At 39.6% G+C, this 24,085-nt stretch overlaps 1 protein-coding gene across 1 annotated transcript in view; it reads right to left on the bottom strand.

Moving 5' to 3' along the window:
* The window catches only part of B4GALT6 (beta-1,4-galactosyltransferase 6), a 73,497-nt gene that overhangs the window by 5,953 nt on the left and 43,459 nt on the right, over positions 1–24,085 (bottom strand). Inside the window, exons 4-5 of the mRNA XM_004386892.2 lie at positions 14,724–14,848; positions 6,206–6,322 (exon numbers count right to left, since the gene is read on the bottom strand). Coding sequence (XP_004386949.1) covers positions 6,206–6,322; positions 14,724–14,848 — 242 coding nt within the window. The remainder of the gene's footprint in view (positions 1–6,205; positions 6,323–14,723; positions 14,849–24,085) is intronic.

The following is a 24,085-nucleotide window of genomic DNA, read 5'->3' as shown; positions in this document are numbered from 1 at the left end:
CAGAAAATATTATTATCATCTATCCATCTCTTAGTAGATCATCACATTTATATAGTCACATAATTTATATTCTGTTTTACTTCAAATACATCAGGATATAGGTTATTTATGACCAGAAAAAAATAAAGCATTAAAAATAATATAGGTTTTATTTTCTAGTAAAGCTTTCCAAATGCTGTCAAAACTGAGAAGCTGTATTTTTCTATAGAAAATGAATCAAAAGGCAGTAACGCTTCTCTTGTATCACAAAGCCAGGAAGGTCTAACTTTTTATTACTAATGCTTATCATAAAGACCAAGAGTATCTTTAGAGACATAAACAATTGGAACTTATTACAACAGACCCAACTTCCTTTATTACAATTGTTTTCCTTTATTGCTAGGGAAAACAGATTAAAGTGCATTGGCAATAAAAAATTTCTTTCTGGAAAAGAATCACATGATCATCTCAATTGACGCAGAAAAGGCATTCCTGATAAAAACTCTCAATAAAATAGGTATAGAAGGGAAATTTCTCAACATAATAAAGGGCATCTATGCAAAACCAACGGCCAACATCATTCTTAATGGAGAGAGGCTGAAAACATTCCCTTGAGAACAGAAACAAGACAAGGCGGATGCCCTTTATCTCCACTCCTATTTAACATTGTGCTGGAAGTCCTAGCTAGGGCAATGAGGCAAGAAAAAGAAATAAAGGGCATCCAAACTGATAATGAAGATGTTAAAATGTCCCTGTTTGTGAATGATATGATACTAAACATAGAAAACCCTAAAGACTCCACGAGAAAACTACTGGAACTAATAGAAAGATTCAGCAGAGTAGCAGGATACAAGATAAACATACAAAAATCAGTTGGATTCCTATACACCAATAAAGAGAACAATGAAAAGGAAATCAGGAAAGCAATACCATTTATAATAGCCCCTAAAAAAAATAAAATACTTAGGAATAAATCTAACCAGGGGTGTAAAGACCTATACAAAGAAAACCACAAAACACTACTGCAAGAAACCTAGAGATCTACATAAATGAAAAAATGTACCATGCTCTGGATAGGTAGACTCTACATTGTGAAAATGACAATTCTATCCAAAGCAATTTACAAATACAATGAAATCCTGATCCAAATACCAATAACATTCTTTAAAGAGATGGAAAAACTAATCATTAACTTTATATGGAAAGGGAAGAAGCCCCGGATAAGTAAAGCTCTGCTGAAGAAGAAGAATAAAGTAGGAGGACTTGCACTACCTGACCTCAGAACCTACTATATAGCTACAGTAGTCAAAACAGCCTGGTACTGGTACAATGACAGACACATTGACCAATGGAACAGAACTGAGAACCCAAATGTAAATCCATCCACCTACAGTCACCTGATCTTCGACAAGGGCCCAAAGTCCATCAAATGGGGAAAAGACAGTCTGTTTAACAAATGGTGCTGGCAAAACTGGATGTCCGTCTGCAAAAAAATGAAAACAGGACCCATACCTCACACCATATACAAAAACTAATTCAAAATGGATGAAAGACCTAAATATAAAGCCAAAAACTATAAGATTCATAGAAGAAAAAATAGGATCAACGATAGAGGCCCTAATACACGGCATTAACAGGATACAAACCATAACCAACAGCACACAAACTCCAGAAGATAAGCTAGATAAATGGGATCTTCTAAAAATAAAACACTTATGCTCATCAAAAGACTTCACCAAAAGAGTAAAAAACTATTTGTTCTGTCAAGTTTCATCTACAGTACAAAAAAAAAAAAAAAAGAATTATCTATGTGAGATCAAACTGACAACAGCAACTCAAAAGGTTTGATGGGAAGCCTAGGGGCCAGTGAGTTGAAGACAATTGGTGATGGAATAATTTGGAAAAGGATAGTGAGAATAGCAGCTCAACTGGAAGAATGTAATCAATGTCACTGAATTGTACATGTAGAAATTTCTGAAATGGTATATCTTTGGCTATGTATATTTTCACCAAAACAAAAAAAAAAGTCGAGAAGGGAGAGGGTTGACATGTTGTGGGGTTGTTAACCAATGTCATAAAACAATGTGTACTGACTGTTTAATGAGAAACTATCTGTTCTGTAAACCTTCACCTAAAGTACAATTAAAAAAAAAATTTAAAAAAAGAATATTTACCTATATCTCAGAAACAGTGCAAAATACAAAACAAAAAATACTATGACGGAAGCAAATGAGATACTGCGGTGTGATAGATCACTTTTGTGCGTGGCCTTTCTAGCCATGGTCTTGTAACTCCCACCCATGTGACTGGGCAGGATTGTGTGATAGGGTAATTGTAGCCTACCAAGGTGATTGGTCAGTTTTGCCACCTGCTGGGCTTGAAACGAGCCACCCCAGAGGTGGGAAAGAGAGAATCCCATCACCGTCAGGGAAGAGTAGCCAGGAGCTGGCACATCCTTTGGACCTGATACCCCTGTGCTGGGAGGCTCCTGGCACCAGGAGACAGAGAGAGAGTAAGCTGTAACCCTGAAGACGGTGAGAAGCAGTAGCAAGAGAGACCCGGCAGCAGAGACCCAGCAGCACAGTGGGCTTCCCAGCCCACGGAGAGAGAAAGCTGAGTGCATCTGGACAGAGAAGTGTGCCTGTGAGCACAGCTGGGAAGAGGCTGTTCTGATGAAAGAACTATATATCCTTGACTATTCCTGAGTCTGAATTATAACTGTTACTTCCCCAATAAACCCCATAATCTTGAGTATTGTCTGTGAGTTCTGTGTGGCCACTGCAATGAATTATCAAACCCAGCAGAGAAGTAGAAAGTGCCCCAGGAGGGATGGTTGGTGTCAGAATTAGTAAAGATGGCAGAGAGAGGAGGCATGTCTGACCTCTGCCTCACAGGAATCAGCCTTGGGCTGTTGACCTCAGTTCTCCTTCCCCCTGGTGAAGTTGGAGGAGGTCAGACACTGCCCCCATGCCATTTTTACAGATACACACTGTAGTCATCACAAAAGTATTTCTTGAAGAGTGAAAAATTACTATTTTTTGTCCTGAGTCTTGTACTAATTTGAGGTAAGAATAGAAATCGCTTTATTTTTTATCAGCTCTTTCTTCACCAGTGAAATGGAGAGAATAAAAAGGGAGTTTAATCATGTCATTACTGGTATATCAGCATTAGCCTTAACCAATTACTTTCCTTTAAGGTTTAAAAAAAAATTTTTTTAATTAAATGTGGACATAATACTTTATTGCCTATAACAAAAATAAGAAGTTCCATGTCTAACCCACCTTCATCCTCTAAGAGCAGCACATTTCAACTCCTCTAGCTTATGCTGATATTTCTCTTTACATTTCGCAGTAATGAGAGTTCTGGTATTTGTTGCTTTGTTAAACTTTAGACATTGTCCATTGACTTATTATGGCAGTTGAGGCGTTAAATCATCACACCCACTTTCCCTCCCCTCATTCTCCCAATATATTTACAGTCAATTCTCCCTGTTGGAAGTAGTTACATTCAATGAAGTACCCACAAACAGAGAATTAGCGAATACAGAACCAGCCTTGTTGGACCTCAGCTGGGAACGCATGAGCTGCTTTTGCACATGTCTGCGAAACAGCAGCTGGTATAGACTTTGGGGTTACAAATAAGTTTTAGCAAGTAGGCAAATTCACAAATATGGAATTTGTGAATACTGAGAACTGACTGTATATGTTAAATTTTGGTTAAATCAATTATCAGTTGCCATCAAGTCAATTCTTATTCACAGCAACCCCATGTGTGTCTGAATAGAACTCTGCTCCCTAGGGTTTTCAATGACTGATTTCTTGGAAGTAGATAGCCAGGACCTTATTCTGAGGTACCTCTGGGTGGATCTGAACTTCCAATCTTTCAGTCAGCAGCCGAGCATGTTAACTGTTCTCATTACCCAGGGAATCCAGTTAAATCAATAGTGTTTACATTATCTAAAACAAACAAACCTGTTTCCTTCAAGTTGATTCTGACTCATGGCAATCCTATCTGTGTCAGAGTAGAACTGTGCTTCATAAGGTTTTCAATGGCTGTGATCTTTCAGAAGCAGACCGCAAGGCCTTTCCTCCCAGGTACCTCTGGGTGGAATCAAACCACCAACCTTTCAGTTAGTAGCTCAGCACTTAACCATATGTGCCACCCACAGACTCCTATATACCCACAGAATGGCTAAAATGCAAATAACCAACCATACCAAGTGTTGGCAATGATGTAGAGCAACTGGAAAGGTCAATATGCATTAAGATAAAATTATATATGTATCACACACATTTTAACGTAAAATATGAGGTACAATAATGAGGGGGTATAAGTTGGCTTGGAGAACTAGTCTCCAAGTGTTATCACACTTTTTTTAGGTTTCTGAAACATCATTTTAGCCATAGGTTAAAAAAAGGTAGAAAATTAAGTTCTTTTCACCGAGTATAGCCTTTAAAGCAGCCTTGTGGTACAGTGGTTAAAGTGCTCGGCTGCTAACCAGAAGGCTGGCAGTTTGAACCCACCAACTCCAAGGGAGAAAAATGTGGCAGTCTGCTTCCATAAGGATTTACAGCCTTGGAAACCCTATGGGGAATTGCTATGAGTCGAAATTGACTCGATGGCAATGGGTTTGGGTCTAGCCCTTAAAGACAAAGAATGTGAAAAACAAATCAGCTCTAACCTATTTTAACAGTCTACGTTAAAGAAGTATGACTGACTGAGCTTTGATATTACCTGTTCAGAAACAAATGGACTGAACTTTTCTAGCTTTGCCAACGTTTGTTAATTCTACTCTCTTCCTGGTTATCTTCACTTCTAAAAGAATCACAGAAGCTCAGATTTGGAAGGGCTCTTGGGCTCATGGTTTACTCCTCCATGCAATGTATGCTTTATGTATCAGTTTATTTGACACATACTCACTAATCAGTTACTGGGTCTCCATCCTCAAAAAGCTAGTGTTTCATTACTAGGGTCAGGCTCAGCACAGCTAGCAAAATAGATATATTTGGCTGTAACAAAACAGTCACGTTTGCTCCAGCAAGATAATGACTTTGAAAATGAAAGACTAGGGAAACAGGAGAGCAAATTTTCACCATATACTGCCTTTATTTAAGGATTACTACCTGGCTGTCATTCAGGAGCCCCTGATTGTCTGATGGAATTGATCTAATACTGATTTTCGGGGCTAGCCAGTAACCACCCCACAGTACAAAGAAATCCTCAATCAAGAATTATCTATGTTTTGCTGTTGCTTTTTTTTTTTAAAAAAAAAAAAAAAAACTTATCCCTGACTTTCTATGCTTAAATTCATGGGCCATAAACTGAAATTCTCTTTCCAAATTGAACACTGGGTATGTAACTGAGATGATTCTAGCGTGTGTCAGTATAATCCACAATATCTAAAACTTTGCATTACACTCCAAAGTGCACCGGTTATTGGTCTAGATGGCAGTGCACATGAGTCTAAAAGCTCCCAAAATAGCCCAAATTACAAAATAAGCAGCTTCTGGATTAAATGAAATATTACAGAGGTTTTCAGGAATAAACAATGAAAGCCTAAAAAGGAGTAATACTAAAAGCAAAAGGAATTTTGTTCTGTAAGCCTTCATCTAAAGTGAGAATAGCAGCACAATCGGAAGAATGTAGTCGATGTCACTGAACTGTGCACGTAGAAATTTATTTTTGAAATGGTGTATCTTTGGCTACGTATATTTTCACCAAAAAAAAAAAAAAAAAGGTCAAGATGGGAGAGGGTTGACATGTTGTGGGGTTGTTAACCAATGTCATAAAACAATATGCTTACTACTGTTTCATGAGAAACTATTTGTTCTGTAAGCCTTCACCTGAAGTACAATAAAAAATTTTAAAAAAAAAAAAAGTAAAAGGAGTTTTTAACCTTATAAGGTATTAGTGGTGCGGTTATAAAAATTTGTAATTTGACCAACTAACATTTAGAATACGCAATTAAAACATAGAAGGCTATCATACTAAAGTCATACATAACTGCTGAACAACTCATTTCACCAAGGCATGTTGCTTGTTTTTACAAAAAAAAAAAGAGCTGAAAGAAAAATACAGGCTCAATCCAAAATGTAATTTTACTCAAATGAAAAAACCAAGGATTTGTATTTCTTAATTAATCTTAAGCTAGAAATTTTTAAACAAACCTATCTAAGCATTTATTAAAGTCTAAAATACTTATTACCACTTTGAAAAATATTCTAACCTGTTCAATGACATAAAAGGCAAATTCCAGCCGCTGTTTCTGAAGCATTGGAATCAGGTGCAGGAAAAAAATCGGAAGATGTTCATGGCGATTACGGAAAGGGATGAGAACTGCCACCTTTAAAACAAGTCACACATGTAAGTAAATATTGCAATCAACCCTAGAAGTAGAGATAAAAACCGATGCTTAAAAGTTTCCAATGGTTTTAAAGTCATACTCTTATGAATTTTCTGACCAGACACAGAAAAGTGATCGAAGCCTTCACGCAACTTATGGTGTTGAGGCTGACAGACTTTAATTTACAGAGCGCACAGCTACAGGTAAAATTACAACTGTGATAAGTGTTACAAAAGAAGTGTCTATTGTGCCAAGATCATAAAATTGGGGATGCTAGGTGGCCTGAGGGTCAGGGGCACAAGCCAAGCTGAGGTGCAAGAGTTGGAATTAAGCAGGCAAAGGAAATGCTGGGGCAGAGGGAGGAGCAGCCCTTGCAAAGGCTCTGGGCAGCAGGCGGAGTGCATTTGCCACTGAGTGCAGAGAGGGAGCAGCATGGGAGAAGAGGCGGGGGAGGTACAAATGGGCTCTGAAGGCCGTGCTGAGGATGGTGGTCTTTGTCCTATCAACACCATGAGAAGTTACTGAGAGATTTTAACTAAAAGGTGATAAAATCAGATTTGGCAATTGAGAAGACCACTTTAACATTGTATGGAGAACAGACTAAAGAGGGCTGGCTCAGGGAAACCAGTTAGGAAATTAATGCAATAGCAGAGGTAAGAGGTAATGGTAGTTTGGAGGAAAAGAAGCGAGGTGCATGAATTTTCAAAACACATAAGGGGCAAATTAATAAGATTTAGTTATTGACTGGATACAAGGAGTGAGGAAGAGGGATGTGTCAAGAGTAACTTCTAGGTTTTAAAGTAGATCATAAATAACGAAAACGTTCTGGTTTATAAATTGAATTTAAAAGAGATTCTACTCGAATATCTATTACCCTTTGCTGCTGAGCTGATTCCAACTCACAGCAACCATAAAGGACAGAGCAGAACTGCTCCCCATCAGGTTTCCAAGGCGTGGCTGCTGGATTTAAACTGCTTACCTTTTGGTTAGCAGCCAAGCTCTTAACCACTAGAATATCTACTACCCTATACGTGCCTTATCTGGCCTAAAGGTATTTTTGAGAAATATTCATGCAAGAGGTTCTAGTCACAGCCTGTTGAAGCAACTCAACCATATATAACACTACTTAAATGGAATTCACATGAAGTTTGGTTATTACATTACTATAATTTTCATTTAATTAAAATGTACAGCCAAGTTTTCAGTCCATTTTATAAATGTATTTCAGCAGTAGTAAAATATTTAGTTCAAAATGAAACTGATAATAAAATTATTATGTCAGAATGTTAAGCTAACAAAAATGATCATGTAAGCAGCACAGGAAACAAAGAATTCATCCTTATACAAACGAAAGAAATTTTTTCTTACATAAACCAAAAAACAGAAGAAACACATATATGGAAATTAAAATGATTTCTCAGTATATCAATCTTCCATTTTGTAGGAAGAAAAACATTTATTGGAACTCTCAAAATCAAGACTAATAAACATCACCTATATAAAATGTCTAAATATGATATGGGAATAAATGGATACTTATCAATCATTACTTACTCAAATCTCCTATTTCCTGAATCCAAAATTTATTATACAAGCTAGCTTTCTCTACAATTCAGATTTTGCCCTTGAAAAAGTTAAAACGTTTTCTAAACATTACTTTTCTCAGCAATTCCTGAGCTAAGATGATTTTATTATAATTGTGCATTTTCTAATAAAAATGGAAATTAAGACAAGCTATTGTCTACAAGTCATAAATTCCAAAATCATTAGATTTTCAAAGAATATAAGAGTGAAAATATATCTAATTAGAATATCTATGCATCACTCTATATTCTAGATTTTGAAATACAATCTAAGCTGATTATAATAGAAAATTATGGAAGAACATTAAATCTAGAATTTATTAAAAATTTCAAGATGAGAAGGCAGAGAGGGTCAGGAGCTGGTTGAATGGACATGGTTAATCTGGCATGGAAAGGAGAAGTATGCTGTCACAGTATAGGGAGAGCAATTAGGGTCACATAACAACATATATATAAATTTTTGTATAAAAGACTTAAAAAAGAAATTTCATTTATGTCAAATAAATTTTACTAATGAAACAAACGCAAATAATTGAGAGTGCACAGGTTTAAGAACTAACCCTACTTGTAAAATCAGGACATGGCATTAGATATAGTCAACAGAAAATAGAAACATTTACTTGTGTGTTTTATATTACCAGGATTATAAATGGGAAAAAACTTGCAATTATCAAAAAGTTTTATTTAAAAAGAGAACAAAAGATGGTTTAGTAAAACGGAAGGCATCTAAACCAGAAATTTCACCATTAATATTCCCTTAATGCAGATGAGACAGCAAAAAAAAAAAGAGCCAATGGCTGCTAGGAGGCAGATGTTTTTATGTTTTCATTAGTTACTTCATGTTTGTTAAATGGAAGACTCTGAAAATGTTCTCTTGTACCAGGCAGCCTCACTTTGGATCCCATCCCCTTTTGATTTATCTCAGAAAGTACCTCCTTGGCTTTTGAACCTGAGGGCCACAAGTTTGCCACGGTAATATGTCACAGAATCTGGGACTCCTCCCGTTTGTATGTCCACACAATGGCTGCCTATGGAGCTGGGAACTCCCTACTTAGTGGGGACTTGCTAATGTGCATGTCTATCAATTATTGCCGTATTTAAGGAATTCCCAAACAATAAGCTGCCAATGCATTTCAGGGGCCCCTACGTTTACTGTTAGGAGACTGCTGTGAAAAAGTAAAAGGGGATAAAGAAATTAGATAATAAGTACATATCCCTACTACCTACCTTAACTGAAGTGTATCAGCGTGGTAATGTCTACCAAAATAAGGGTTGAGCTTGCCCTTCCTGGTTTTGCATTTGGCCACAAGTTGGCCACTTATGATATAATGTAAATGGATTATAAAAGCAGTTAAGGTGAATAATAGATGATATTTAAGGGAAGAAGCTCTAAATGGCCACAGAGTCCATATTAATCAAAGTCAGTCCACATTAAAGATAACTGGCTGAGTGATGAACTGAGCATATAAGAATAAACAAAGTCTTAACATACAGAAATTTCTTCAATGAAGGGTTTAGAATATCAAGAGTTTTTCTTTTTTTTTTAAATCTTACAAGGAAACTGAGAATGTTATAAGTAGAAGAAAGTATCAGTGTCTTGGCAAATTCAAATAAGCTAAACTGACATTTAACAGCAAATAAAGGTCAAAATTTTAATGGGGTAGTTACCAAAAATTGTGAATAATATGTCCAGAACAAACTTTTTATCAGAATAAAGTTCGACAATATCTTAAAAATTTATTTGGCATATCTCTTCTTGTGGCTGTGGAATGACATTCTCAATAGTTTGCAGCTGATTGTCTAGAAAAAGAAGATCTCAGTGTTACGTGGTAATACATTTTTGAGGTTCAGCAGCCTTCATTTCAGGACTCTCTTATCTGTGCCCTAATTTGCTACTTGAGACACTCTCCTACTGATATATCTTCAGTGAAGATGGAATACCTGTTCATTATCTTCTGAAAAAACAACACTTCATCTTCATACCTCCTTCATCACCTTCTGTTCAAGCAAAATTATTCCATTCCATTTGCTTCCACTTTTAAAACCATTAATCTAACTCAATTTATGCACCTATTTTTTTTTTCCTTTCTTATTTTCTCCTACACACACTATGAAGAGCCGATCAAGAAAGCCATTTTTCACACAAATTTACCCAACCATGTTTTTGTCCGAATTTCAGACTTCAAGCACACCATCAGCCACAGTGTCCCTAAATGACTGGGCTTTATACTTGGTCACTTTAAGAGGGCATCTAGCTCTTTGCCACTAAGACTGAGGAAGTAGAAGCTACCAAGCCCTCATTCCCCAACAGGTGTTTTCAGCTTCTTCCTCTGCATCTTCCTCATTTCCAACACCTGTAGGTACATTTCTCAAATTGACAGCGCTTGATTTAAAAAAAAAAAACTAGGTCCACGTCCCCACCCCTGTTAAATCAGAATGTCTGAGGATTGAGTTCAAGAATTTACATTTTTACCAGACACTCCAGATAGTTCTGAAACAGGTGACTAAGACCCATCCTGACACGCCTGAAATGGAACTTCAGGCCTTCGAGGTGGTAACAGCACTAGGTAATTTCTTGGTTCTTTAACCCTTAGGTTTGGAAACAAAGTTGTCCAATCTCTCAGCCTGAACCCTGAATGGAAAGGCAGATGATGTCTCAGGTAAACACTTCACTTTTAATGACCTGAAAAGCATCACCATCTTCCTCTCCCAATCTCCCTTTTAGAAATAAGCTTGCCTCTGTAAAGCATCCAACCTGTGCTGAAATCTTCCATTTGAACCTGCAATGTTCAGGAGTACCTAGGTGTCTTAAGAGTGGGCTCTTTAGAGGAGTAAAACTAGTGAAGAGTACATATATAAGTATATATACAGAGAGAGTTTATTTCAAGGAAATAGCTCACACAGTTGTGGAGGCTGGCAAGTCCCAAATCTGTGAGTCAGGCGTCAGGCTGGAGGCTTCTCCCGACTCATGTGGTTGCAGGGGCTGACGAACCCAAAATCGGCAGGTCAGATGGCAGGCTGCTGGTTCATGTTCCAAGAACCAGAGGTCAGAGGATGACGAGTTGGATGCAGGATGGAGAGAGTGCGAGCTTTGCCAGAACATTCATATATACTGGATGCAGGCCACACCACCAAAGAAACTCCCCTTTCAACTGACTGGCTGCTCACATCAGATCACAAAATGGAGGATGGCCACATAATATATGCAATACCTCTGAGAATCATGGTCTAACCAAGCTGACACATAACCTTAACCTTCACACTAGGATTTGCTGAACTTACTAGTTTTAGAAGATCTCAGTTCCAATTAAATTGGCCAACAATCAACTTGGTTAGCATTTTGTTAGTTAAAAACCAAACAAAAAGAGCCTCAAAGATTAAGAATCAAGTTGGTGGCAGACATTTAGCATTAATCCAGTTACTCTTCTTTCCTTTTCTCTCAACTCTGTTCCAATATTGGAGCCCTGGTGGCACAGTGGTTAAGAGCTGGACTACTAACCCAAGTCAGCAGTTCGAATCCACCAGCTGCTTCTTGGAAACCCTATGGGGCAGCTCTACTCTGTCTTATAGGGTTGCCACAAGTTGGAATCAACTCGACAGCAATGAGTTTGGTTTGGTTTTGGTTTGTTGTTGTTGTCGTTAGGTGCCGTCGAGTCAGTTTCGACTCATAGCAACCCTATGTACAACAGAACTAAATGCTGCCCAGTCCTGTACCATCCTCACAATTGTTGTTATGCTTAAGCCCATCGTTGCAGCCACTGTGTTAATCCATCTCGCTGAGGGTCTTCCTCTTTTTTGCCTACCCTCTACTTTACCAAGCACTATGTCCTTCTCCAGGGACTGGGCCCTCCTGATAACATGCGCAAAGCATGTGAGACGAAGTTTTACCATCCTTCCTCCTGAGGAGCATTCTGGCTGTACTTCTTCCAAGACAGATTTGTTCGTTCTTCTGGCAGTCCATGGTATACTCAATATTCTTCCTCAACACCATAATTCAAAGGCATGAATTCTTCTTTGGTCTTCCTTATTCACTGTTCAGCTTTCGCACACTTATGAGGCAAGTGAAAATATCATGGCTTGCGTTAGGTGCATCTTAGTCCTCAAAGTGACATCTTTGCTTTTCAACACTTTTAAGAGGTCTTCTGCAGCAGATCTGCCCAATGCAATATGTCACTTGATTTCCTAATTGCTGTTTCCATGGGCATTAATTGTGGATCCAAGTAAAATGAAATCTTTGACAACTTCAATCTTTTCTCCATTTATCACGAAGTTTCTTATTGGTCCAGTTGTGAGGATTTTTGTTTTCTTTATGTTGAGGTGTAGTCTATGCTGAAGGCTGTAGTCTTTGATCTTCATCAGTAAGTGCTTCAAGTCCTCTTCACTTTCTGTAAGCAAGATTGTGTCATCTGCATACTGCAGGCTGTTGATGAGTCTTCCTCTAATCCTGATGCCATGTTCTTCTTCACATAGTCCAGCTTCTTGGATTATTTGCTCAGCATACAGATTGAGTAAGTATGGTGAAAGAATACCACCCTGACGCACATTTTTCCTAACTTTAAAACATGAAGTATCCCCTTGTTCTGTTCAAACGACTGCCTCCTGGTCTACGTACAGGTTTCTTGTGAGCACAATTAAGCATTCTGGAATTCCCATTCTTTGCAATGTTATCCATAATTTGTCATGATCCGCCCAGTCGAATGCTTTTGCATTGTCAATAAAACACAGAGAAACATCCTTCTGGTATTCTCTGCTTTCAGCCAAGATCCATCTGACAATCAGCAATGATATCCCTCGTTCCACGTCCTCTTCTGAATCCAGCTTGAACTTCTGGCAGTTCCCTGTTGATGTGCTGCTGCAACCGCTTTTGAATGATCTTCAGCCAAAGTTTTGGTTAGAATGTAAAAAGCTAGGGAGGGGTGGAGGGAGAAATTATTTAATTAAATACGGCAAGTACAGCTCATCTCTGAATGATCTCCAAAATTCCTACCATGGTTTTTAGTTGCATAGCTCAGAACTCGACACCGGATTTATGCTCAAAGCTGAAATAATAGCAGAGTTACCATACAGTTCCTAAGGAAAATAAGCTAATTTTTAGATCCCTGAATTAGGCTTGCTCCTAGGAACTCCACTCTCAATGCTGTTGCCTACTGATTGACATGGAGTGCACTGTCTACTAAAATCGCTAAGTGGTAACTATTCACGAATGATATGCCTTTGTCTCCAGGAAAATGAGAAGAAGAAAACAAACTATAAAATTCAAAGTTCAATATTTGGACAGAGCACTGGAGAAAGACAAGACTACTCAATTTTTCTGATCCTAAATTGTTCTCCTACTACTGTGCCCCACACTGCATGCTTACGGGATAAATACATATCTGCGGGTCTACCCCCATGCTGTCTCTCAATCGTCACAGCATTTCTGACTAATCGAGTGTGCTTCTTCTTTCATTAACATTCAACACACACAATCGTCACCCAAGTAATAAAAATAATTTCTTAGCCAAGGGCATTTTAAATAAAATTGCTACATATTATTTAAAAAAAAAATGTGAGGAATTTCAGTCAAGAAATATGAAAAGATTCATTTATTAAATGAATCTGAACTGGCAAATGGCATAAGACAATTGTAAAATACAATGCTTTTCCAAATTTGTACTGGAATCCATTTAAGCAGTTTCACAGACTGTTTGAGACGAGTAAACTGAACATTTATTTAATAATCTGTAACTAGGCCAAAAAGACATTTATTTGCTGCATAAACTCAATTCAACAAAATTGTTTTTAGTGCTTACCTAATATAAGACAATATGCTCTGTGTTAGAGATACAGATATAAACACACAGCCCCAAACGAAGAGTTCAAGGTGGATTAAGTCAGAGACTTAACGTGAGTTTAACAACATACAATTCTCCTTCCTAGCCGTCAATTTTTTTTTGTACCAACATAGGAGTATTTTAGCAGAATACTAACATTTTAAAAGAGAAATTGAAAACTGTTACCAGATTATGGCTATGTCACAACCCTTTAGGACATAACATTTGATTTTTATCATCTGTAGTTTTCATCTGAATTACATAAATGCTGTTTTCTACACAAACGTAACAGAATTGCACAAGTAGTTCTCATTAACCAAGTTCATAGTATTGACAGTAACTATGGTCTATCATGGTTTTCAATTTTTTTAAAGCAGCAGACCTCTACTCCTTTATGTTCTTCAAACAAAACATTAAGTAGAATTCTAACATATCAAAAAGATAAAAGGCTGCTTCTCTGCCTTCTGAAACGGGGTGAAGGGCCTAAAGCCTCCCTTTCACACCCTGCAGGGACCTCTGAATGGCCTCTTTAGAATTCTCGGGCTCTGAGGAACAGAGTTTGAAAATCTCAGTGCTAGATCCAATTAGAAATCAGGATATTAATATCCTCCCAGTGGGTTCTCATTGGTTCCAGTACTTGGTGACGTTACACCTGCAGGCAGCCAGTAATTATTAGGGACAGCTGGAGGAGGCAGAGAACTCACACCCCCTCTTCCAAAACAGAACAGAAAAACAATGAATTTATCAAAGTAGTCTCAAATGATGTACTTATTACCAGGAACTTCATGAGGCTGAACACGTGAGCATATATCTTATAGGCATGTTTAAAGTCTTCATACGTAACACTATTAAATCACATTCTAACTGTGAATACTTATGTGTAGTCTGATGTCTTAAATTTATCAAGAGTTAAAGGTATTTCACTCTATACTTTCAGTTTAGCATATGTTTTTTTTCCAAATGCACAGCAACAGTCACATCACTTACGAAAAAAATTGACCTCACCTTCCATCTGGGTTTACAGTCTTTAGGCCTCCAGTGACCTCCTGGTTCAATATCTACATCCTTGGCGAACAGTTGATGAATTTCATCAAAACTGACTTCGCTTACATTGACACTGAGGAATCCCCCTATAAGGTCAAAAACATGAAGAATTGTTTTAATATTTTTTGCCTCAAAGACGCAAGTAAGACAAATAGCAATTAGCAGGGTGAGAGTATATTGAAGTTGCCAGGGTAATCTGGTTTATTTTATTGTTACAGCTTAATTACTAATACTGCCTCCTTTCATTTTCAGTTTAGATGATAAATTACATATTACCCTACTATCGTGGGTAAACCAGCCAAAGAAAATCAAATTGCTTATCTGGACTTTTTGCTTTTGACTAATATACTATTAGTCAAGTATATTACTTTGGGAAATGTCTGCGTGTCATTACAACTTTGTATACCATTGCAATTTAATGATAATTCAAGTATTTAAACTTTTTAATTTCAACACAGTCAATAGTAGGGACACAATAGCACAGCATGTAAGAGCTAATTAAGCAGTTAGAGTGTTGTGAATGAAGGAGGCTGAATCTTAGCTTCTGCCCCTTGGGGAACTTATTTAGCCTCTCTGAACCTCAGCTTCCTCATCTGTAAAAGGGGATAGTCATATCTGCCTCCAAAGGTGGTTGTATTGATTAAATGAAATAGTGCACGCAAGGGATCAAGTACAGGGCCTGGCACAAGGTACACACTCATACTCTACCGACATTTCTTAAGAGAGGGAATTTGCAAACATAATTCAAGAAATTTATCTTGAGCATCACCACGTATAGGCCCTTGATACACAAAACTGAAAAACCATGGACTTCTAAGATGTTCCTGGTCTAACAGGCATGCACTCTCCAAATTAACAAATACTTGGTTTTTACTGTATAAAAAAACCCACTGCAACTGAGTAGATTCCAACTCACAGAGAGCCTATAGGATAGAGGAGAACTGTCCCATAGGGTCTCCAAGGAGTGGCTGGTGAATTCAAACTGCCAACCTTTTGGTTACCAGCCAATCTCTTAACCACTGGCAACCAGGGCTCCTTTACTATATAGCTTTTCTAACTTATACTATTTAGAGAGAAATGACTCTTGGGTAGAAAATCATTTCCATTCACCTAGTCAAAAACAGAACTAATCAGTGGGCCTCTGTATCTTCATCCAAGAATCGAAACAGCTGCATGATTGCTTAAGTCCCTTTCAAAGCAATGATATCCTCAATATTTTCAATGTTACAAAGAATAGTATATAAAAGACAAGTCGAATGGAACTATAGATGGTCTCTTAACACTTTTAATGTTGCCCTTTATCTTCCAAACAGGTACAAATTGCTCTGGAACACCCTCCTGCCAAGTTCTTCTCTCTAACCTCCTCTTTTCATAAAATATAAACCAACAAAAGTTGAGGTTTCACATTCAAGTCTTCTGAGACTCCTGTGGCCATGGATTCCATATATAAAAACTTAGTTCCTCTCTAGAGCTTTCCTCTCCTCCTGCTATTCTATATCCCATACAGATTTCACAGTGGCCCCTCTTTCCATCCCCACCTTCATCCTTACTTGACAGGAACTTCATAGCTTCCACTAAGCACCGAGGCATGCTATACAAAAATATCTTAAAATGCAAATGCATATGTTACACAGAGTAAGCCAGGAAAAAATTTGCAACTTTCTAATGTCTGCCTGTTCTGCTGTCAAATCTGTGATATAAAAGTGTGACAAATATAAATTATAAAAGTGTGACAAAATATACAAACTAGCTAATCTCTGAAAGGTCAGATTTACTTAAACAAGAGAGAAACCTATGAACTTGCAGGCAAAGGGTAGGTCAAATATAAGACTGATCAGTCAACATACGTACAGACTATTACGGTTCCGCTGACGAAAACAGAATCTAGCACTATAATCAAATAAGACTCACACAAATAAATCTGATGTATTTAATAGTATGCATGATAGCTAAAATGATAGTAATTAGCCTAAATAATAAGCAGTTCATAAAAGTAATTGAAGTTGGTATTATTTATGCAGTTAAGCCAACTTTTTTTTTTGCCTTTTTTCCATCTTCATTGCTTCAATAGCTGAAATTACCATTATTGTCGGTTTTCTCCAGTATCATTTGCAGTTTAATTTTCATCTTCAACACTTTAGCACTGGCAAATCACGAGACAGGCTATCTTTCTCCTCAAAGGAGAGGTCTCCTGTGTCCCTCACGTACTATCCCTGACACCAGAGGCATCCCACTCTCACCTCCCTCCCTCCTGTCTGCTCAACATCCCCCATCTATACCCCTGAGTGTCCTCCAGCAGCTTTCCTACGTGCACACTGCTTCTTTGCCCTGAAATCCTCATGGCTTGCTGGTTGAAGGTCAAAGCTGACCCAGTGGCCTGAGGTTGTCATTAGAGGGGTAACAGCAACATCACTATGCTGGGAGGAGGTAGAGAGAAAACAGGGCTCCAGGACAGGAATGGCCACCACTGGGAATGGCGAGAGTAAATCATAAAGAGAGAGGAGGAAGAACAGACACGAATTACAGAGGGAGGGAGGGTTGTTAGGGAGAAGATCCTGTGCACAGAAGGGAAAGGAAAAGGATGTATTACAGAAAAAGGCCAGGAAGAAGCACTCAAACTGTCCTCAGCAAACGGAACCTCTGAAGGCATGGATGCAGATAGAGGGGTGGCCAGGTTCCCACCACGGCACCCACAAAGTCCACCTTCATCTCTCTGAATGAAGGCAAGAAGTCAGAAGCAGTGAGCCAGGCCAGCAGCCTTCCTTCACTTGTGGGAATTTCAAGGACAACTTTAGAAAGGCCCTGCTGAGCTCCACAGAGGACGCCAATCTCCACGCTTCTCTTGTACTCAGTCTGAAATTTTCACCTGGGAACTGTGCTTTCTTTCCCCAGTTAGAGATCAAAACGCAAAAAAAATAAATATATTGACTGAAATCCATTTACTTTACCCAGTAGTGTAACCAATCAGCAAACAAATGTAAATTGCATAATTTATCAAATACTGAGTTTCACTACTGTGAAGATGGATTGAGTTTAGAGAGGAAAGAACAGGAGAACTATGAGTCCCTGAGGAGAGAAGAGACCACCCATTACCTAGAGGGCTGTGGTGAGATAAGTTCCATTATGTGGCCTTTTGCCTTGGTTCTTCAGGAAAACAGTTTGAGAGATTTTTCCCCTAAGCCCTGAGGAGTTACCTTTGTCCTAGCTTTCTATCCCAGAGGGTTTGTTACTTTTGTCCAAGTTGGCTGACATTTCCTGAATAAACTGTAAACAACTTGGTTTGATACTTATTTTCTGGTGCTGGGCTGCAGCCTGCCCTGTGATTGGTATGCACCTTGCAGGGACTGGTCAATAGACTATGCAAATGAAGTGTCTGTGGCCTACCGAGAGGGGATTGGTCAGTTTGTAGTCCTCCTGCTGGGAGGGGCCATGTCTTGAAATTGACAAGGAGTTGTGTATATATGCAACCAACCCCACAGAGGTTTTTCAGACAGAAAGCAGCAGGAAGAGAAGCAGCAGGGAGAAGAAGGAAGAAAGAAGAGAGAGGCAGAGAGAGAGAGGAGGCAAGGCGCCTCCTAAACAAGCTGTAACACAGGTCAAGGGTTATAACACTGAAGACAGCAAGGGGCCCAGAAGGGGTCCAGTGGCAGAGCCGGTGGTGACAGGCAACAGGGCCAAGAGGAGCTTGTCCTGAGGGGGCTGAGAGGAACCTGTTCTGAGGAGGCTGAGAGGAGGCTGTGTGGCCCAGAGGAGGTGAGAAAGCTATCTTGCACTGAAGAAAGAAGACTGCCTATATGCTTCCTGATCCTGATCCTGAGTTGTAGTCTGTTAATCTTAATCCAGAGTTGTACCCTTAACTGTAAATATGGTCTGTGAGTTCTGTGTGGCCATTGCAACAGATTATCAAACCCAGAAGAGAAGCAGAGAGTGCCATGGGAGGGACAGCTGGTATCAGAATTGGTAAAAAGGTTGGACAGTGGAGGTAAAATGGTTGGAGAGTGGAGGTATGTCTGATCTCCATCTCATATGAATCAGCTTTGGGCTGATTCTGGTTGTTATTCCCCCCGCCCCCCGCCCCCCACCGCAGTTAGACAGGTTCAGATGCTATTACTACTACTACTATTACTACTCCCACCGTTTCGCAGGGTAAAGTGGAAAAGTAGGGAATTACAGTCAATTGTAAGCTACTGCTCAGTTGTGGCAATACAGCTCTCTGTGCCAAACTACTGGAATGTGTGAGAATAACTTAGTGCCATCACTGGTTACACAAGACAAATACTATGAATTCTTAATGCTGAATTTGCAAGACATGGATTCTGCCTCCCATTTTGGGGAGTTGGCTCCCAATGGGCCTGGGGTCCATTAGTTATGCATGGGCCCAAATGATCGGCTCACTGTGGTATGGATTATAACGTATCACAACACAATTTAAGACACATTTTTCTATTAAAATACAGTTCTTAAAATAACAACTAGTAAGTACACACGAATTATCTGTATTTACATTTATAATTATATTTATATTCAGCCATCAGAAATTAGGAGAGAAGCATGGAACAGTTTCTCTCTCAAAGGCTTCAGAAGGAACCCACATGGCTGATCCCCTGACTTAGACTTCTAATCTCCAGAATTGTAAGAAAATAAACTGTTCTCTAAAGCACCCACTCTGTGGTATTTTGTTACAACAGTCCCAGGAACTAAGGCAGAACCTAAAGCCTAACTCTGGATACTCTGGCTTTTGTCGCTGCTTTAGCTTCAGGGTGTCAAATGTATCACAGTCCAGAGCTCTGGTGACAGCATCAAAGAAAGATTTAATTTCCCCTAGAAATGTCCCTCCAGACAAATTTCTCTCTGAAGCCAGAAAAGATTTTTATGACAAGATGGCACATTATTTCACTCCACACCCTTCTCTCTGCCACCTGAGTACAGCTCTGAGGCTCAGCGGTTATGTGGGTCATCTTACCACCAGTAACCTACTGTCCCTTTGAAGCCAACACTCTGCTGGATTTTGGATGCCTTATTTAGGTTTCTCAACTTCTGGAATTTTATAACCTTACTCAACTAGTCTTAAAGTGACCAAACTGAGCAATCAAAACATCCGATAGAGTGGTTTTCAGTCATTCATGGTATCCCCGTGCCACATGCAATGCCTGGCCATGGGGTGAATGGATGAGCAGGAAGCTGCTATTTCCATTCACCTCTCTCTCTCTCTCTTCCCTCCTACCAGCATTTCAACTCCCTGGCTCCATCAGGTGCTCAAACGTGCATTTAACACATTTGTGCAAAAGGTATCCCACATGTAAACAAATTAACAGCCCGTGTACAGCCCAAGGAAGCCCTGGTGGTGCAGTGGTTAAGAGCTACAGCTGCTAATCAAAAGGTCGGCAGTTTGAATCCACCAGGTGCTCCTTGGAAACTCTATGGGGCAGTTCTACTCTGTCCTATAGGATCACTGAGTCAGAATCAACTCAAAGGCAATGGGTTTTTTTTTTTTTTTTAGTACAGCCCAAGTTCTTGTTTCCTAATAAAGGTGTGTCTGACCCAAGCCATGGTCTTTTCAATAGCCCATATGCATGTGAAAGCGGACAGTGAAAAAGGAAGATAGAAAAAAAAACCTGACGCATTCAAAACTGTGGTGTTGGTAAAGAATAACGAATATACCGTAGGCTGTCGGAAGAACAAACGAATCAGTGTTAGAAGAAATACAACCAGGATGCTCCTTAGAAGTGAGGATGGGGAAATTTCGGCTCACTTACTTTGGACACGTCATCCGGAAAGATCAATTGCTAGAAAAGGACATCATGGTTGCCAAAGCAGAGGGTCAGTGAAAATGAGGGAAACCCTCAATGAGATCGATTGACACAACAACCAAAAACACAATGGACTCAGACATAGCACAGTGATCATGAAGATGGTGCAGGACTGTTATACTACGGTCATACTACATTATACTATGAGTCGGAGCCGGCTTGACTAACAAGAACACTGACCGTAACCTAGTTCTGAACAACCATTTTCCTCCTTTGCTGGTTCTCTCTTGCTTTACTCTGAGAGACTGACCTCATCAGCCAGTTAACAGTCCTTGCTCTCTGTCCCCAATTTTCTCTTTTAATCCATCCCATAAAATGTTTAATCCATTCCTAGGGGCCTCATACCTTTCATTACATTCTCCCAAACTGTTTCCCAAGTCCCTGCCTACTGATAAGCTGACAACCTCCTTTAAATTCATAACCCACAACCATTTATTTCCTCAAATCTGTGATACACATTTTAACATTCTGACATAGGGATGTACCCTACAATCAAGGTGTACATATAATGTACTGTTTTCTTGTTTCCCAAAAGCCACTAATGTTAAAAATTAATGATACGTTTTGTCAAGAAAATCTGGCATATCATATACTCCTCCTGCCTCTTCTCTGGAACCATTCAATTACCAAGAAATTTCCATATACTATACCTCAGTATTTCTTCCAGAATGTTTCTTCTAGAATACCCACCCCCCTTCCCAGCTCCTCATCTTAAGTGAAAACAGTATTCTTCCCCTCACACTGTATGAAGCGAAAGGTGCTCACTTGCCTGTGTCTACAATCTTGAGGTCAGGCATAAAAGAAGGTATTCTGCAGACTCATCCCTACACTTTACAAATAATCATTTAATTCCTTCTTTTATAAATTTACCCCCTTTAACAAAAGTTTATGACTTTTAGCCACAACAGCACCTCCAGCATACAGCCATGCTGTCACTTGCCCTCACCTCCCTGCAATTCATCACTGAGCACCCGCTCCATATCCATACCCTGAGCACCATGGTCACCTAGAGGCAACTGGCTTCAACTCTGACCTTTCATTAAAGCCTCCTTTCCTTTTACCCTTCCCATCCCTCCTCTCCCACTAAACTCACTCTTCAAGCTTATGGAGACGTAAAGTCCTCTCTGCTATGTCCCCATTTCTCCAGTCTATCAGCCTCTTCATAAAGCGGTTCACTAACTTTGGCAGCATGCTTGTTTAGAATGCAGGTTACTTGCCCCATCCTCAAAGCTTCCAAGTCAGCAGATGCCTGTGGGTCATGTTTGTGGTCACCAAGCTTTTATTTATTTATTTATTTATTTTTTATATTGTTGTACTTTAAGTGAAAGTTTACAATTCAAGTTAGTTTCTCATACAAAAATTTATACATACATTGTTGTGTGACCCTAATTACTCTCTTTATACTGTAGCAGCACACTCCTCCTTTCCACCCCTGATTTCCTGTGTCCATTCAACCAGCTCCTGACCCTCTCTGCCTTCTCATCTCACCTCTGGACAGGAGCTGCCCATTTAGTCTCACGTATCTACTTAGGCTAAGAAGCACACTCTTCACGAGTATCATTTTATGTCCCATAGTCCAGTCTAACCTTTGTCTGAAGAGTTGGCCTTGGGAATGGTTTTAGCTCTGGGTTGACAGAGAGTCTGGGGGCCGTGCTTTCTGGGTTTCTGCCAGTCTCAGTCTCAGACCATTAAGTCTGGTCTTTTTACTACAATTTGAGTTCTGTACCCCACTTTTCTCCTGCTCCATCAGGGACTCTCTGTTGTGTTCCCTGTCAGGGCAGTCACTGGTGGTAGCCGGGCACCATCTAGTTCTTCTGGTCTCAGGCTGATGCAGTCTCTGGTTTATGTGGCCCTTTCTGTCTCTTGGGCTAATACTTTCCTTGTGACTTTGGTGTTCTTCATTTTCCTTTACTCCAGGTGGGTTGGGACCAGTTGATGCATCTTAGGTGGCCGCTCACTAGCTTTTAAGACCCCAGACGTTGTGGCCACCAAGCTTTAAATGATCCATTTCAGTTGCTTGAAGAACTGCCCACATTTCAGTCCCGCCACCCAAAAGAAACTACTAGAACCCACTCTCCCAACCCTTCCAGCAGCTGGGAGCAGTCACATGACTAGTTAGATAGGTCTGCAGGAGACTCTGATGCAGTGGTGACATCATGAGGACACAGGCACTTTGCAACATCAGTCTTTAGGAAAAAGTGGTAGAAGAGGCACCTGGCCTGCTTCAAGATCCCAGCAGTGGACTCTCTGGTCTCCATCCTAAGCACTGCTAGAGGGAGCTGTGATCTCTGCTTCACAGCATGGCATGGGTCTTGTTTTGGCTGCTCAGTCTCTGAGCCTAACTCTTTGGCCACGTGGATTTTTGGTGAGCAACCTAACATCTTTTCATGGATTCCCCTCCCTTTACACTAGATAAAATGTACTCTGTGGTTTGCAACCAAGAACCTTCTCACTGTAGGTCTGGGGTTTGGCTTTGACTCCATTTGTTGGTTAGCCACCTCTTATTTATGACTAATTGAATCCACTTTTCTTTCCATTACAATTTTTAAAATATTTACAGTTGTTGTTAAGTGCCGTCAAGTCAGTTCTGACTCATAGAGACCCTATGTACAACAGAAATAAATGCTGCCCAGTCCTGTGCCATCTTCAAAATCACTGCTATGTTTCAGCCCACTGTCGCACCCACTGTGGCAATCCATCTCATGGAGTGTCTTCTTCTTTTTTGCTGACCCTCTACTTTACCAAGCATGATGTCCTTCTCCAGGAACGGGTCCTCTTAACAACATGTCCGAAGTACGTGAGACGAAGTCTCACCATCTTTGCTTCCAAGGAGCACTTTGGCTGTACTTCTTCCAAGACAGACTTGTTTGTTCTTCTAGCAGTATATTCAATATTCTTCACCAACACCATAATTCAAAAGCATCAATTCTTCTTCAGTCTTCCTTATTCATTGTCCAGCTTTCACGTGCATATGAGGCAACTGAAAGTATCATGGCTTGGATTAGGCGCAGGTTAGTTCTCAAAGTGACGTCTGTGCTCTTCAACACTTTAAAAGAGGTTTTTTGCAGCAGATTTGCCCAATGCAATACGTCGTTTGATTCCTTGACTGCTGCTTCCAAAGGCACTGACTTCAGTCCAAGTCAGATGAAATTCTTGACAACTTCAATATTTTTTCCATTTATCATGATGTTGCTTATTGGTCCAGCTGTGAGGATTTTTGTTTTCTTTATGTTGAGGTGCAATCCATACTGAAAGCTGTAGTCTTTGATCTTCATCAGTAAGTGCTTCAAGTCCTCTTTGCTTTCAGCAAGCAAGGTTGTGCCATCTGCATATCACAGGTTGTTAATGAGTCTTCCACCAATCCTGAGGCCACGTTCTTCTTCATATAGTCCAGCTTCTGGTATAATTTGCTCAGCATACAGATTGAGTAAATATGGTGAAAGGATATGACCCTGACACACACCCTTTTCTGATTTTAAACCACGCAGCATCCCCTTGTTCTGTTTGAACAAC

This window comes from Trichechus manatus, unplaced genomic scaffold (genome assembly GCF_000243295.1).
Source record: "Trichechus manatus latirostris isolate Lorelei unplaced genomic scaffold, TriManLat1.0 scaffold00175, whole genome shotgun sequence".
Classification (NCBI taxonomy): Eukaryota; Metazoa; Chordata; class Mammalia; order Sirenia; family Trichechidae; genus Trichechus; species Trichechus manatus.
This window is presented reverse-complemented; position numbering and strand designations above follow the sequence as displayed.